At 43.7% G+C, this 16,317-nt stretch overlaps 1 protein-coding gene across 2 annotated transcripts in view; it reads right to left on the bottom strand.

Moving 5' to 3' along the window:
* Positions 1 to 6,665: 6,665 nt before the first annotated feature.
* Positions 6,666 to 16,317, bottom strand: part of adss2 (adenylosuccinate synthase 2) — a 28,062-nt gene continuing 18,410 nt past the window's right edge. Inside the window, exons 6-13 of one of the 2 annotated variants that reach the window (XM_056435737.1) lie at positions 14,770 to 14,877; positions 13,404 to 13,485; positions 13,194 to 13,320; positions 11,542 to 11,696; positions 11,247 to 11,371; positions 10,813 to 10,910; positions 10,396 to 10,545; positions 6,666 to 8,129 (exon numbers count right to left, since the gene is read on the bottom strand). In XM_056435737.1, coding sequence (XP_056291712.1) covers positions 8,077 to 8,129; positions 10,396 to 10,545; positions 10,813 to 10,910; positions 11,247 to 11,371; positions 11,542 to 11,696; positions 13,194 to 13,320; positions 13,404 to 13,485; positions 14,770 to 14,877 — 898 coding nt within the window. In that variant the 3' untranslated portion in view covers positions 6,666 to 8,076. Of the gene's footprint in view, positions 8,130 to 10,395; positions 10,546 to 10,812; positions 10,911 to 11,246; positions 11,372 to 11,541; positions 11,697 to 13,193; positions 13,321 to 13,403; positions 13,486 to 14,346; positions 14,502 to 14,769; positions 14,878 to 16,317 lie in introns of those variants that run through there. The other variant, XM_056435738.1, reaches the window with a different exon arrangement.

Genomic DNA, 16,317 nt, shown 5'->3' on the forward strand with positions numbered 1-16,317 from the left:
AAATAAAATAATAATAACTTAAAGGAATTCATTGATGATAACAAATATTGACTAAACTCCAACATTAAATATATTTTTATCTTAATGTTAATGTTACTCTCTGGCAGTATAACTTTATGGTCACAAACTGAAACTAGTGGGCATGAGAGACTTTTTGTTTCTACAGGTGACGAATTCTTTGAGGTGCCAAAAAAAGATCCATTTGTCGTCAGCTGTCCGCTGCTGGTGTTGTTCCCGGTGGACAGCTGATCGACAGCATCGGGAACTGTTTTCTTTCCTCGTGTTAGCTCGTTAGTTTGCCTAATGTTGCTTTTACCCTGTGAGACAGGTGTGTGCATACGTGACCACAGAGGTCCTCAGGGGTCAACACTTTCATACGCGGATCAAATGTTCCTGAGTCAGGTTGTACGCCACTCCCGCTCTCCTTCAACCCCCCCAAGAACATGCGCCTACTGGGCAAATATTTAAAGTCAAAACAGGCCGGGGCCCATAAAAAGCTGAGAGGTGCTGGTAGTGTGGCTACATCTGTCAGGGGGGGAGATGAGAAGAGAGGAGAAAACTGGGGGCAAAGAGGGCTGGCGGCAGCTGCCGGAACGAGTCTGGACACTGCTGACGCCAACACCTGTCCATACTGGAGACACGCGGCGAGCAAATGTCCAGCCACAGCCCCTCACACACACACACACACACACACATGCACAGAACATGCCTGAATCTGTCTGTCTAATTGTGGAATAAGATATTTGACAAACACACGGATACGGCCTCAGACGCACGCGAACACACACCTAACCCAGCCCTTTGTAGCCCGCCACACCCCTTTTCCTCTGGCTGACCCCCATCTGTTGCCTCCCTGGGGAGCGTGTGCGTGCATCTGTGTGTGTGTGTGTGTGTGTGGTTGTATGTGTGTGTATGTGTAAGGGTAGGAGGTCAGGGGAGGGGGCAGGCAGGCGTTGGCCCCGGCTGCCCATTGATCAACAGCTGCTCGGCTTCTCATGCTGGGCTGGACGGCTGGGAAGGCGACAGCAGCTGGGATGGGGAGAAGGTAAAAAGCTCAGGGCCAGAGGCTGGGACCCCGGGGTTGGAGTCGAGGTCGGGGCCGAGGGGTCGGAGCTTACAGGCCGCGATTTGGAAAAAGGGTTCGGAGCTGGGGGGCCGGGGCTGCGGTGAAGGCCAGACATGAGGGAGTCCTCGGGAGGCAGTCGGGGCAACAGGCGATGGACGGAGCTGCCAGAGATGGGCAGCGAGGCTTTGGACTGCCGCCAGATGCTGAGCAGGGGAAGGATGCCAGAAAGAAACAATGAGGTGAGATAAAGTGGAGTTGAGGCCGAGGTTGAAACAAGCGAGTTAGTGTCCTCAACACACATTTCAAAGTGTTTACACCTGTTGCCGATGAACACACGGCCATCACGGAGAGAAGGGCGAGGTGAGATGGATCACACTAGCAGGTCGCCCCTCCTCCGATGTATTCACATGGGGAAAAGTGGTGGAGGTCATAGTGAGAGGAATAAAGAAAAGAGAGCTTCAGAGAGAAGTTATAATTCCACCTAAACACACCTGAACATTTTATTTCTGCCAATTCAGGCATCAAAGGTTGTGGCCATGTACAACTTTATGACTACCTGATGAGCATCCGGACAAGTTAAAATAAATAATAATGTTCAATGAAACTCTTTTTCACTTACAACCATGAGATGACTTAAAATGGGCACTTGAGAATAAATAATAGATCATAAAAACCAATGGCAATAATTTAATATAGATCTATAATTACACTTTTTGTTTTTGGAGGAATAACCAACAATCTTTATTTCTGTTTAAATATGATGGTCAGGCAGCAACATTTGCCTTTTCACTATAGCTATACTGAGTTTATAAATCAAACAATTTTGCTTTAACTTGAATAACATATAAATAAAGCAGCAGTTATTGTGCTCTCCTGCATTATTTTCAAGATCAAAGTAAAGTTGAAGTTTAAAGCACAGCCTGTATTGGCTTGATGAAGAGAAATTGAAGGACGGGTGAGATGACAAATAAAAGGCTTAGTGAGGATGAACATGTGTGTGGCCGCAGATGTTGGAGATATTGATTGTTGAATGATTTATTGCTTTTCATCAAACTGCGCCTCTGGAAGCTTATAATGTATTTATTATTATTTATTATAGAAATCAAGAGGCCCTTCCCTGCAGGCAGGTTGGATTTCAGCCTTTCAGTTTGTCCCACAGCTGTTGGTGATGCGTGTGTGGAGCCTGTACACTGGAGGCTGGTGTGTGCGGTAAAACAGGAGCTGATATAAGAGCCGACAGCTGTTAACGGCGACGGCCGCCGCACATCTGCTGCGTTCGGGGGTCTTTTACAGAGTGGCCACAGTTCGGGGAGGGGGGGGGGGGGGGGCTGGAAAGAGGAGGAGAGAAGAATTGAAGCAGGTGAAGGAGGGTCAAGAGAGATAGAGTAAAAACAACTTTACAGGCCTTTTTACGGCCATGCATTCCACAGGGAGGTTAGAGTGGAGGGTCAGCGGCGGAGCAGATCAGGAGGGTCTCCGGTTTGCTCAAGAGCACTGTGGAAGTGGTCTGTCCGACACCCTTGAATGGCTCGTTTGAACCAACGGGACTGGTAGTGCTGGATTCCATTATTTATAAAAGCTCCAGTAAAAAAAAAAAGAAGATAATATTTCAGATGCCCGAGATTTATTTTTAACTCGCTTTGGAGTGGAATGTCCCTTTTAAATGTGAGAATGTCGGCCAAATAAAAACCACCGGTGTGACCTACCTGCTACTAGCGGTTGACCTCTGCACACAAGCCAGACCTCGCCTGCCGGAGGCAAACTCATAAAATCAAAATTTCCACTTTAAGGCAGCTAAACATTCAGAGCATCGCCACAGCAACACACCACTGTACATGAATGAAGTTACTCTCCCCATGTGTGTGTGTGTGTGTTATCGGAGCTTCCCCTGGCCCTGTTGACACCGACCGCCGAGCTTTTCGTACACGTGAGCGCGCACCGCCGGTTTTTCCGTGCCGCTCTCACGCAGCGGTTGCAGCTGACGATGACGCCGCCCCGACCAATGGCGTCGTTGTGGAAGCGCAGCCCCCGTCCATTGGTGCCCCCCCCCCCCCCTCAGGTAAACGCACCGTCAGCGCTTTCTGCACTTTCGCTGTAGTCAGCGCTGCCGGCGCCGCCGAGAGAAACAGAAACGCTCACAAGCTCGGATCTTCCCCCTCAAACCCCAGACAGCTTGAAATAAGTTAAATCTGCTACGTTTAGAAATAGTTTGACAATTATTCTAAATTAGATTAAAAATAAACACCATTATATCACTACACTAAATGTGAAACTAGAGGCGGGAGACTTAGCTTAGCATAAAGGATGAACTCAGCTAGCCGGGCTCTCAAAGGCAAATCAATCTGCCAACCAGCACCTTGAATGCTCACTAATTAACATATTCAACAGTTTCAACCACACAAATACAGATGCGTTAACATGTTCTAAGTGTTCATCCAACTCTCCGAATGAAAGTGAATAAGATATATTAAACTATTTCTTTAACTGCTGTACATCTACTGAGATATGCTGTGACCAGTATTTGCTTTTGTTTATTCAGAATTATTTGTATTGATTTATTTATGGTTTTCGACGACTATGAGGTCGTCTTTAAGCTGCCCCATTAATGTATTCTGCATCATTCTCATATAACTGTTTGGTGATTCTGATATTAAGTTGTTACTTTTAATGTATGTATTTTATGTATAAAGCTGCACTAATCTATATTTTATTATTCACTAGATTAAATGACAGCTATTTGAATGTCAGATACATTACATACATTATAGAGTACTATAGAGTATTGGACTACAGCTGTGTGAATGGGATCATTATTTACTTACATATTTACCATCTCACTGTAAGGATTGTAATCATATTTTTTGTAAGTATTTTTTTTGCAGCATAGATTAATTGGGGACATGATGGCCGTGTTGATACGTGAACCCTCTGCTGTGTGTCTTGGCATTTCCTTTTCTTATTTAGAAGCCTTTGTTTCCTGGTCAAAAGGTCACGGACACACAAAGAAACAAAGTTCAATCCAAGAAAATGTTTTAAGAGAAAGAAGCTTCCTGAATGGCTGCATATTTATATAGTGTGTGTGGGTGCATGTAGGTGAGTGAAAGTGTGTGTGTGTGTGTTGGCTGAAGGAGAAAACTCATTTGCTTGTCCATTTACTCTGCTTCCCTTTGCAGCACAATGCAGCGGCAGGCATTGGACAAAGAGGTCTCACTGTGGGATTCAAATGAAGCAGAGAGGAGGGGGAGCCGTGCATCGGCAGGATGGAGGGGCTGGGTGGTGGTGCTGGTGGTGGGGTACGGAGGTTGAGAGGGTTGGAATGAGTGGTACAAGCAGGGAGGGGAGGAGGTGATAGATGATGAGGGGTAAAGGAGGAAAGAGGGGGGTGGATGGTCACAACATTAGCGCGGCCCCGATCCAAATCGCGGTGCAGCGGTGCCCTTCGGCCCGCTGCGACGCCGTCCAGCTACTCATCAGCACACAATACAGAGGAAGGCCAGGCGTCGTGCCAGATGCCACTGTGTGTGTGTGTGTTTCAAGGTGACACAGTTTGTTCGATAGGATGACCTCACTCTGGCCAGCTGTGGAATTTGGTAAACTGGGCAATGAATGTCCAGTTTATGGGGGAAAAAAAGAAAAGAAACAGGCATGGTGTTTTTGTTCTCGTCCAGTTCCGAACGCATCTGGGCAAACTGCATGTTTGTGGGTTCTGAGAGGTTGTTAGTGCATTCAGATGTAGGCAAATAAAGAGAGGAAGCCTGGTGAGGGCAGGGAAATGAGCTGCAGGTGAGGCTGTGGTCAAAGTTAACCTGCGGTCACTATTAATAGCAAACACTAACAGGGAGGAGACAGATTGCAGCTGCGTATGGTTAGTTTGCTTTTCAGTGAATTCATATTTTAAAAAATCATCTGAACCTTCTGTGTCTGCGGCTTCATGATATCTTCTATAAACGACTCTTATGGAGAGAAAAGGTCCGGTGGTTCTTTAGCGAGTCTTTAGCATTCATTTACAGTCAAATGGCGCCCTCTAGTGCTCATGCGGAGTACTTCAGGGAAAGGCCTTTTTAGAAACCGCTCAATATCAAAAGTACTAGTTCTCTAGTCAAACGTCCCCAGTGGCTGACGTACTAATATATAAAACACATATGTATGATGACATTTTTAATATACATACATCAATGTGTGTAAACCCACAACAACAAAAAACACTTTATTTTGTATGTAAAATCTTAACCTGAAAGAAACTTGTAACTATACAAGAAACATCTTACAAAAAGATCCTAAAGCTCTTAAAAAGATGCTACTCATATAGCCATATACTACAAACGGTGTACTTCTACTTCATAGGAAAACAATCTGCATTTATATTTCAAGTGACAGAAACATTACCAGTACAATACATTTAAATGTGCTTTACGTCCATTCAAGGTTGAGCTTTCAATTCTCCTGGTTGTAAATAAAATCCTGGATAATTTAATGTATAATAATTCATCATATTTTAATTGTTATATTTAGTGAGCTGAATCAGAAAAATGCTCAACTTTTACTGTGCCCTAGTAAACATTATTTTTGACAGGAGAACAGAGGCCTGAGCTTCGTCACATGGTGCAACGGAGCGTGTATTCACGAGCAAATCCTAAAACCCGGCAGCCAGAAGATCCAGACCACGACCCCATGGTGACAATGCCCCCCTCTGTTGCCGAGTTACGGCGTTGAACAATGGCCTGAATTCATGAAGTGAAATAGAATTATTTCATAATGTTATCCAATAAGCTTTCAAATACATTCTTGAGTTATCGCCCAAAAACGTGTTTTGTTTGGTCATTTTTCTGTCATGTTTTCAAAAGTGGATTTTAAATCTGAAATAAAAAGTAATTCAATACTGAAACAAATGGACCTTTGGAGTTTAATCAGCTAATGTGAATATTTCTATCCCTCAAACCTCAGCTGAGCAGCCACACGTTGTTCAAAACCACAGAACTTTAATTAAAACTCAAGCGATGATCCAAAAGTTTCCAAAAGACACCAGATATCATGTCAGGATACATTTTGAGAACTTAATAGTTTTTCATTCCCAACCTGAAAATTACTTTTACTGGAAATAAAAAGTGAAAACTGCATTTCAAGGCATTTAAACAAAAAGAGTGAACACCATCATTTATGTATTGAGGGTGTTTTTGGCTTGTGTGTTGTGCGTACAGAGCCTAACACAATCATTTAGTCTTTACCAGATGTCAAGATAGAAGTCTGCCCTTAAGAACGGGCTCAACAGTGAGGGATGAAAGGAAATGTTGAATATAAAAAGTAAAGGAATTAAGGCAGAAATATGGATGCAGATGTTCAGGTTGTAAAAGAAGATTCAGTGAAAAGTTGGCAGTGTGAGCGCGTAAAGGGAGACGAGTTCAAGAAGACAGGGTCACACAGAGCAGAGGGGATCGACCCTGCTTCACTGAAACAGGGAGTCAATGAAGCAGTAGGCATGTGAACCACTTCCTGTCTTTACCAGGGGGCGGAGCTTTGCTGAACTTTAAAAGTGGTTGAGGTTATACGTGGGTTCTGCCAACAGTTACACACAACTTCAAGACAAAACTAGCATCACGAGTTAAGGTTGAATACATTTTTAATCAATGTCCTGAGAAAAATGTTCATGTTCAGCTCACCAGAGACAAACGGATGAATGATCACAGTTACAAAATCAATAATTTGACGAGATGCTTCCCTTCAAATACGACGTGAAAACTCGTCGTTTCTTCTAAAATACTGAATGCTAAACTTTGGCCATCGAAGTCCCCATACACGTCACAGTGGTTATACCCAATTGTTTTAGAATAAAAGCCCCAAATAAAATATAGAATGTTATTATTATACTATTTAATGTTCATGTACAATATCAAAAAGGTAAGGTAAATAGAATCGGGCTTATACAGATGTTCTCCAGGTGGTGCTTACAACTGAGAGGGTTTTCTTAAAGATCGGATATATTCAGTTTGTTCTCGGACCGAAACACAAACAACTCATGTTGTTGTTGTGATATACTTAAGCCCACATTATCAATGGATATAGTGTTATATCATCCATGCACAATATTTTATACTTCTAAATGTGACTTATTCTATAATTTGAGGAGCTCGACCCAAAACTAGGGACTAAAAGTCAGGATATTTTGGCCAATTTTGACAATAAAGAAATCTTATTAGTCCCTTATCTTTATGGAAGAGCAACGCTACATCACTAGAGCAACCTTTTCACATAACACAGATATCATATATTGCAGTATTTAAAACAATGGATATTGTCTAGGCCTTAATTACCATCAACGTTTCATCGACAGCGCTCGGTGGAAGCAGTCGCTCGCTACGAGAAAGCAAATCTTTTGGTTGAATGACAAGGAGGAGGAGTCCTCGTCTGATGACGTAAAAAACACAGAAAGACACATTACAAATATTCATCTTATCCCTTTATCGTGCCAGGATGTGTTGCACACCTGGCAGAATAAAACATAAAGCAGGTGTAGTCCAAAGCAACTAAAGTGCAGAGGTTAAAAGGGATTCAGACCAGACTGGCACCTCGCATAGATGAACCAACACACACTGCAACAGTTTGACCCACCAAACATGTGTGGATGGGTCCTCCAGGGAAACACCCCTCGTGTGTGTGTGTGCGTGTGTGTGTGTGTGTCGAGTCCGTTCCCTCGAGTCCGCTTTCAGACCCGACGGCAGCTAGTGTCGCCGAGTGTGTTGCGCGTCTGAAATAAAACGGCTACGATGTACAAATCAAAACAAATTTTTAAAAAAAGAGGGAACTGTTATCCTAAAAGTTTAAAACGGTTTTTAAAAATCCAGATGGAGATGCTGGGAGGTCAGTCTGTGTTGAGAGTCCGATCCAGAGAGTCAGTCTGAGGATACAGTGTTAAAGCATTAAGAGCAGGGGTGTGTGTGTGGGGGGGGGGGGGAGAAGGGTACAGTTGATTTGCTGATGTGCACCCTGTTTGCTTGGGTGTCCCCTCCCTTTGTCTAGAACAGCTGGATCATCGACTCCCGAGACTTTCCCACTCCGATCCACTTGACTGAGGAAACAGAAGCAAAGGGGTCCCATTAAATGGTAAACCATGCATTCGTGCAGCAGACGTCAGCAGACGTCCCTGACCTCACACTGGACTTCTATTGGTGTCAGGGATGGATTAACCAACGGGCCTACCGGGCCCAGGCCCAGGGGCCCATGAGCTCAGGGGCCCCTAAGCCAGAGCCTCCGCGCGTGACGTCGCTGTTATTAACATTGTATTGATATGAATATGATGATATGACACGATGCGCCGTAGCCGGTATATGCCAGGCTTAAGTCATTCATGTCAGTAACAGGGCCCCAATAGTCCTACTGAGGGATGGATTACCGAACGAGCCTACCGGCACCAGGGGTCCATGAGCTCAGGGGGCCCCTAAGCCAGAGCCTCTGCGTGAAGTAGCTGTTATTACCTTCGCATTGAAAATGCCGGAAGGTTATGTTTTGATCGCCGTGTATTTATTTATTTATTTATTTATTTATTTGCGTGTTATTCGCAAAACTCAAAAAGTATTGAACCGAATCGCATGCAATTTGGTGGGATGATTGTTTCTTATCCGGGGACCAGTTGATTAGATTTTGGGATCGATCGGGTCAAAGGTCAAGGGTCATGAACAGGTCAAAATCTTTCGCAGAACTCAAAAAGTATTGAACCGAATCGCATGCAATTTGGTGGGATGATTGTTTCTTATCCGGGGACCAGTTGATTAGATTTTGGGATCGATCGGGTCAAAGGTCAAGGTCAAAGGTCATGAACAGGTCAAATCTTCTTGAATCACATGGAATTTGGTCGGATGATTGGTTATTATCCGGGGACCATTTGATTAGATTTTGGGATCAATCGGGTCAAAGGTCAAGGTCAAGGAAAGGTCAAAATCTTTTTTTTTACCATAGCACGATACATTTTTGTCCAATTGGCATGCAACTAATGCCAAAATGTTCATAATTCAATGCCCAATCTTGTGATATGCGAAGGTATGCGCTCTACCGAGTGCCCGTTCTAGTTACCTTTGTATTGATATATGATGATATGACACGATGCGCCATAGCCGGTATATGCTAGGCTTAAGTCATTCATGTCATGGTCATATAATTCGCGTTATGTTGTCTGTTCAGCTCCGGTATCGTTGTTCCATACGGACTGTTTTGTTAGCGATGTTTTAAAAAAAAGTATATTTAAATTATTTATTTGTTTAACTTTTTTTTTTTTTTTTTTGCGGGTGGGGGGGGGGGGCCTTGACACGTCCAGGCCCAGGGGCCCGTGGTTTCTTAATCCGTCCATGATTGGTGTGCGTGGAATCATTTAAATATGAGAAAACAGATCTATTTTCCTGTCTGCAGCCTTTTTTGTCGAGATGATTGGAAAGCTGGTTCCAATCAGGGCCGTCACCTTTTATTGGAAAACAGATACACGATCTGTAATAATGGCGTGTTCCAATTCAGAATGGACCGTCTCGGAGCGCGGCAGACCATTTGATGTAGTTTGACTGGAGGTCCAGCAGATGGCGCTCTTGAAATTCATCATTTATCACACAACAGTGAAGCGTCTGAGAAGCAGTGTGCAAGTATTCTGGGTTTAATGCCATAGAGGTCCCAATTACCAACAAATCATCAAATCATTCACAGTTTGCTGTCTTTGAAATTGTATAAAATAATTGTGATAATAATTGACTTTTTTTGAGACGTGTCTGGATACAATGAGTACCCTGTTGATTGAAAACAGGGTTAAAACAACATTGGGATTATTCGCGCCCAGCCTGACGCTGGTGTGCTCGACACGGGCTCACGCAGTCACACACGGTGCATGCCTCCGCTGTCAAACTTAAATATGATAGGCTATCGCAACCTGCTGACAGGGCGGAGTCACCAGAGAAATTCACAACAATAGTTTTTTTCAATTTCAATCGGCTCAGGCACCGGAAAGAAGCACCGGAATGTGCGTTGCGTTTCGGTCCGGGTAATACCGGTTGTATTGGCACCGGTTTCCGGTACCCAACCCTAATTAAAAGTGCAAGAAATTAAACATAACTAGACAAAACTGCATGGAAATATCACACATAATATCCATTAATTCTCAAACTCAGAAAGTAATTTTCCTTTAGTTTAGTTGTACTTGTTTAATTTGTTATGTATTTTTGATCAGGTCAGACAGGTAAAATCATATTATCTAAATCTCTAATGTATGTAATGCGCGCGTGTGAGTGTGCGTGTGTGAGTGTGAGTGTGAGTGTGAGTGTGCGTGTGCGTGTGCGTGTGTGTGTGCGTGTCCGTACCAGGCACTCCCACTATCTGCTCGATGTAGCGGACATAATTCTGGGCGTTCTCAGGCAGATTGTTGAAGTCTCTCACAGCCGAGGTGTCACTGTTCCAGCCCGGCAGCGTCTCATACTGGACCTCCACATGATGCAACACCTCCTGATTGGCTGGCACAGAATCAATGAGGAAAGGTTGGGGGGGGAGAGTAAACTCACACCATCAGCTTCACAGAAGAGCACAATCAAACCGGCATGACAACAGATCAATACGTTTCTGCTCTTTATAAATAACAGCTAGACCGGAAGAAGAAGTGAGAGGTTTGACAATATATCCACTGAGGGCAAAGATGCATCAACTCCACTTTAAGACTGTTCAAGTCTCAACACATTGTAATAATAATTACATAATAATTACATGTATTAAAACCGGCTCACCTGGAAAGTGAGGTATAATTTCATTGTTGACTTTGTAAGCGACGCCCACTTTGATCTCTGCGAGCACGTCAAGTATGTCAAGTTTGGTGAGCGCTAACCTGGGGTCAGAAAGAGGACAGGAAGGTCATGAGACTGAATACATCGGCCACTGCCAACCAACCAAAGATCTATTATGAGAACAAACTGGCAGTTACCTTGAAAATACGACCAAAAGAACCGAAAAAATAAAAAATGTTTCCGTTTTTTTTAAAACTTCGATGCAACAGATGCATACACCTCTACAAATAGTCATATGTATTATAAATATCTCACCTTGCTTATCTTCACCTCCCATACGTTTCTAGTAAATGCTGTCTTCATAAACACTTGAGGTAAACTTTGACGGACGAACACGTAAAACTATACGACTCAATACGAACACACGCTGAACTCACGCGGTGAAGCCGTTGATCATGTGTGCATATCTGATGAGAACCAGATCCAGCCAACCACATCGTCTCTTCCTTCCGGTGGTCACGCCCACCTCCTTCCCTCGAGTCTGAAGAAGCTCTCCGATCTCCTAAAGACAACAAGATGAGCGCAGAGAGTCCATAGCTTTAAAGTATTTGCCGCTTGCCGACTTGATTGTTTTTTATAATTTCCCCAGGACTTGAGTGATGTCCGTGTTCTAGTCAAAAGTCTCGTTTACGAATTGATGGGCGGTATGAGTTGATGCGCGTGTCCCCTTACGTTGCTCTGCTCTGAGGGGAAGGCCCCGATGCCCACTCTGGTGGTGTACGCCTTGACGACCCCGTAAATGTTCCCCACGTTTTGGGGCGGCATGCCGAGACCCGTGCACACGCCGCCCACCGTGCAGTTGGACGAGGTCACAAACGGGTACGTCCCTGTAACGGCAGCAGGAGTGAAGACTGGTCACACGTTTCCTTTATACTGCAGGCAGAGGAGAGATGTTCAAAGTCTGACACTGTGGGCCCTCGAAACTATCACCCCCGTCAGCCTCATGGCACATTCACTGACTTGGTGATACATTTAAAAATATTATAAATAAAATGTTCACCTCTATTGTTTCTTCTTATTTGTTTGATAAACATGCTTTAAGTTGTGTGACTGCAGTTCCCATACGGCTTTTGGAGATGTCGCAATGGTTTTAGTGGGCTTCAATGTTTGTTTTATACATAATATGCGTTTCCATTTTGGCATTAACACTTTCGGTTTGCAATGTACAAATGTATAATTTTAAAATGTACAAATAACTATCACTGGAGTGCTTTGATACTGAAGAAAAATAAATCACACTGTATCTAAAACTGTGCATCATGTCTGTGTCGAGTATTGACTTCGAGAAGAAGTAAACATTCTTATACATATACAAATAAGTGCAATAAACATACTTTAAAACTTTAAAGTTGAATTAATGGGTGGCACATTCGCCCCAAACATCCGTATATGAATGGGTGTGAAAGGGTGAATGTTAGGGTAGTGTTTAAGTGCTTTGAGTAGTCTGAATACTTGAAAGGCGCAACACAACGTCCATTGACCGTGATAACTGAACTGCATGCAAACACAGACACATCTGATACTTTAACTCATCGTTCTTTATTCAAAACATACCCGAGGATGTCCCTGAGGTAATAAACCACGAGGACTCTGCGATATGGCAAGCATTCTCTATTCCGATATGCTTCATTTCATATCTACATAATGAAATCACAATATAGCATATCTTCTGGTAGTTCAATAAATAGATGGTATATATGAAATAACCAAATGTTTAAGCTTATTTCTTATTACAAAAAAGTATTTTCTCGATAAATTATCATATTTAATTATAGTCCAGCTCGATAAAACAGGGGAAAAAAGAGAAAAAAGATCTTTGAAAACTGCTGTTATGAAAGCAAACAAAGGCTTGAGTTTCCTCGCCTTGATGCCGGTCACTCCAGTGTTCATAGAGACTGTTGTGTCAACACAGAACCGGTTCGGCCGCTCATGTGGCCTGGCAAAGTTCTCTTTGGTCGAACACTGACTTCCTGTCAGCGGCAGTTAGTAAACTTACCAACAGCCCGAGTCTGAGCTCCGAGCAGACGTTTGTAAAGAGCACCACAAAGCTTGAGTGTTTCATATGAAGTTAGATTTGTGTCTTTATTACGCAAACGGAAAAAAAGGTTGAGTAAATTCCTGCTCTCAAAATAAAAACCCTGCGGTCTTGAAAAACATTTACAAAAAATATTTTGAGAGCATTTTTTTATTATACTACGTTTATTTTTCAGAGGAGAGAGTTAGCACAAAGGATCATTAAAAAAATATACAGAAGCTAAGAGTAATTCGGGCTTTATTGCGGTGCTCGTGCACGCTCACACGTGCACACACAGTGATGTACTGACCGAAGTCGATGTCCAGTAGAGCTGCATTGGCTCCTTCCACCAGGATCTTCTTAGGAGGGCCGTGAAGAGCCTCGTACATGAAGTGCACTCCGTCTCTCACCATGGGCTTGATCCGTTGCACATAGTCCTAGAAATCACACCGCATGTTACTACTGCAAAGAGGAAATCATTAGTGTTTGCAGAAATTTAAATAATTTAAAAAAACAATACCTTTAATTTTGTAAGCTCTCCCTCTATGTCAATCTCCAGAGTGGGGTACATTGCTTTGTACTGCTTGGCCAAAATGTTATACCTGCAACAAAAAAAAGACAAGTTTTGATTAATTTCCAAGAGAGCTGGTTTGATGCCATTCTCAATCATGTTGCAATAAAATGAGAAACACAGGAGGCTCATAAACAACATAGCTTCCTTGCCCCTAATGAACCATTATGATGTACCAATAATGGAAAAAGTAGGGTTTGGTTTGACCCCCATAGTTCCCGAGTCATCAAAAAGCGTATTTTTTCATATGTGGGAGAGCAGGAACTAAACCCCAGGAACTCCATTTAGACCGTTCAGACCGTCATTAGCTCTCATCGATCATTTTAATGAGTCCAGTGCAGTGAGGCAGAGGGCTACGGCAAAAAGAAGGTAGAACCTGACGCAACTTTTGTTGGACCACAATGGGACGTCTCCTGGCCTTTGAATTACTTTGTAACGTGAGGGCAGTATTTCTATTGTTACCTTCGCATTGAAAATGTGGAAGGTTATGTTTTGATCGCCGTGTATTTATTTATTTGTATGTGTGTTATTCACATAACAAAAAAAGTTTTAAACCGAATCGCATGAAATTTGGTGGGATGGTTGGTTATTATCCGGGGACCATTTGATTAGATTTTGGGATCGATCGGGTCAAAGGTCAAAATCTTCTTGAATCGCATGAAATTTGGTGGGATGATTGGTTATTATCCGGGGACCATTTGATCAGATTGTGGGATCAATCGGGTCAAAGGTTAAGGTCAAGGTCATGGAAAGGTCAACATCTTCTTTTTACCATAGCACGGTCAATTTGTATCCAATTGGCATGCAACTAATGCCAAAATGTTCATAATTCAATGCCCAATCTCGTGATATGCGAAGGTATGTGCTCTACCGAGTGCCCATTCTAGTTTACCTTGCAATGGTAGCAACAAAAGATAAAGTAGTTGTTGGAGTGACAACCTTCCAGAGTTGTCTACAGACTGCAGAGCAGTGCCAGTCGGACTTCCTTGATTGCATTCAATGCATCACTAGAACCCCACGAACGCAACCCCCTCGTGTTGTTTTAGTGCAGGGACGTGTTCTTCCAGATCAAAATGCCGGTGGACTTCCTGAAAAGGTGCCTGTGATTGAAGCAGACAATAACACAAAAAGCTGGTTCTGTGTGGGTGAAAGTATCTCAGTTCAAGGAAAACATGAAACAAACCATGAAATTACACAGACTCATTGCCCAACAGTCTTTGGAGAGCATTGACCGTGACACCCTGAACAAATGCACTCATGCTGATTTAATCAGAAAACCCAGATGGAAACATAATCCCGGACTATTGACACATACCTTTCAGAGAACTGAGTGAAGTCAGCCAACAGATCGCATATCCTGAGACCGCTTCGTGCTGCCTTGGCCGAGTACACTGGACCAATCCCCTTCTTTGTTGTGCCAAGGCTGGGCAGGACCAAGAGAAGGAGGGAGGGAGAGGGGGGGGGGGGCACACATAAAAGTCTCATGACCATGTGATCTCATTCCACAACTTATGTTTTTTCATCTCAACATCTAGAACCAGTGGGTTGTAGGAAAATAAGGACATTTACATTGAGAATGTGACGAGAGAAGATCATTTCAGATAAAACATGCAGAATATAATAGTGGACGAGAGACATTCTCACAGATAAGTGAATCTGGCAGCTGTTAAAGCTTATTTAAAAAAGTCAGATGCCGGTACTTAACACTTCTTATAACTCCGCTTAATGAAACGAAGGAAACATCTGACGACCAGGAGCTCAATAACCAACCGGAGTTCTCAGCGCACAAGTTAAAAGCCGACATGATGTGTTGCCAGTTGTGGAAGAAGTACTTAGACACTTCAGTAACAACACAACACTACTGCAACAGAAGTTTTAAGGTTCCCTATGAAAACTTTTTAATTTATTAGGTTGTACATTATTTAAGTATCATCTCACTCTTCCGGTAAGCTCTGGTTGCCAGCTCAGCAGCGAGCATGACTTCTTCTTCTCTCCCTCCCGCTCCCTCTTGCTCAGTGTGTCTCATGTATAGTTATCCCTCTGCCTCCCTTAATGATAACGATACATGCAACAAGTGTAGTTTATTTGCTAGGTTGGAGGCAGGTCTAAGTGGGTTAGATGCACGGCTCCGCGCTATCGAAGCTCAGACAGCTATGCTAGTTAGCCCGCCCTCTCCCGTAGTCGGCGCGGAGCTACAGTCAGCTGATAGCTGTTCCCCGGCGGTGACCGTGCAGCCGGGATGGTTGGGTAACTGTTCGCAGGAGTAGTAAGTCTACACAGAAGCCCGCTGTGCACCAACCACTTCACGTTTCGAACCAGTTTTCCCTGCTCAGCGACACACCCGCTGAGGAACACACCCTGGTTATCGGGAGCTCGATAGTCAGGAACGTGAAAATAGCGAAGCCGCGGACCAGAGTCGTGTGCCTCCCGGGGGCCAGAGCGGGCGACGTGAAGTCTTGTTTGAAGCTGCTGGCTAAGGATAAGCGGAGATACAGTCAGATTGTAATACACGCCGGTGGTAATGACGCCCGAGCCCGCCGCTCGGAAGTCACTAAAATTAATGTGGAATCGGTGTGTGCTTATGCCAAGACGTTGTCGGACACCGTCGTTTTCTCTGGCCCTCTCCCAAATTTGCAGACAGACGAATTGTTTAGCCGAATGTCGTCTTTCAACCGTTGGCTGTCGAGGTGGTGCCCAGCGAATAATGTGGGCTACGTAGACAACTGGAAGACTTTCTGGGGAAAGCCTGATCTGATGAGGAGAGACGGCATCCATCCCACGTTGGACGGAGCGCGTCTCATTTCTGCAAATATGACCAAGTTGATCAACAGACAGCCATATCTGTGACAACGCAGGGTTGATG

The sequence above is a fragment of the Pseudoliparis swirei genome, chromosome 17, assembly GCF_029220125.1.
Source record: "Pseudoliparis swirei isolate HS2019 ecotype Mariana Trench chromosome 17, NWPU_hadal_v1, whole genome shotgun sequence".
Lineage (NCBI taxonomy): Eukaryota > Metazoa > Chordata > Actinopteri > Perciformes > Liparidae > Pseudoliparis > Pseudoliparis swirei.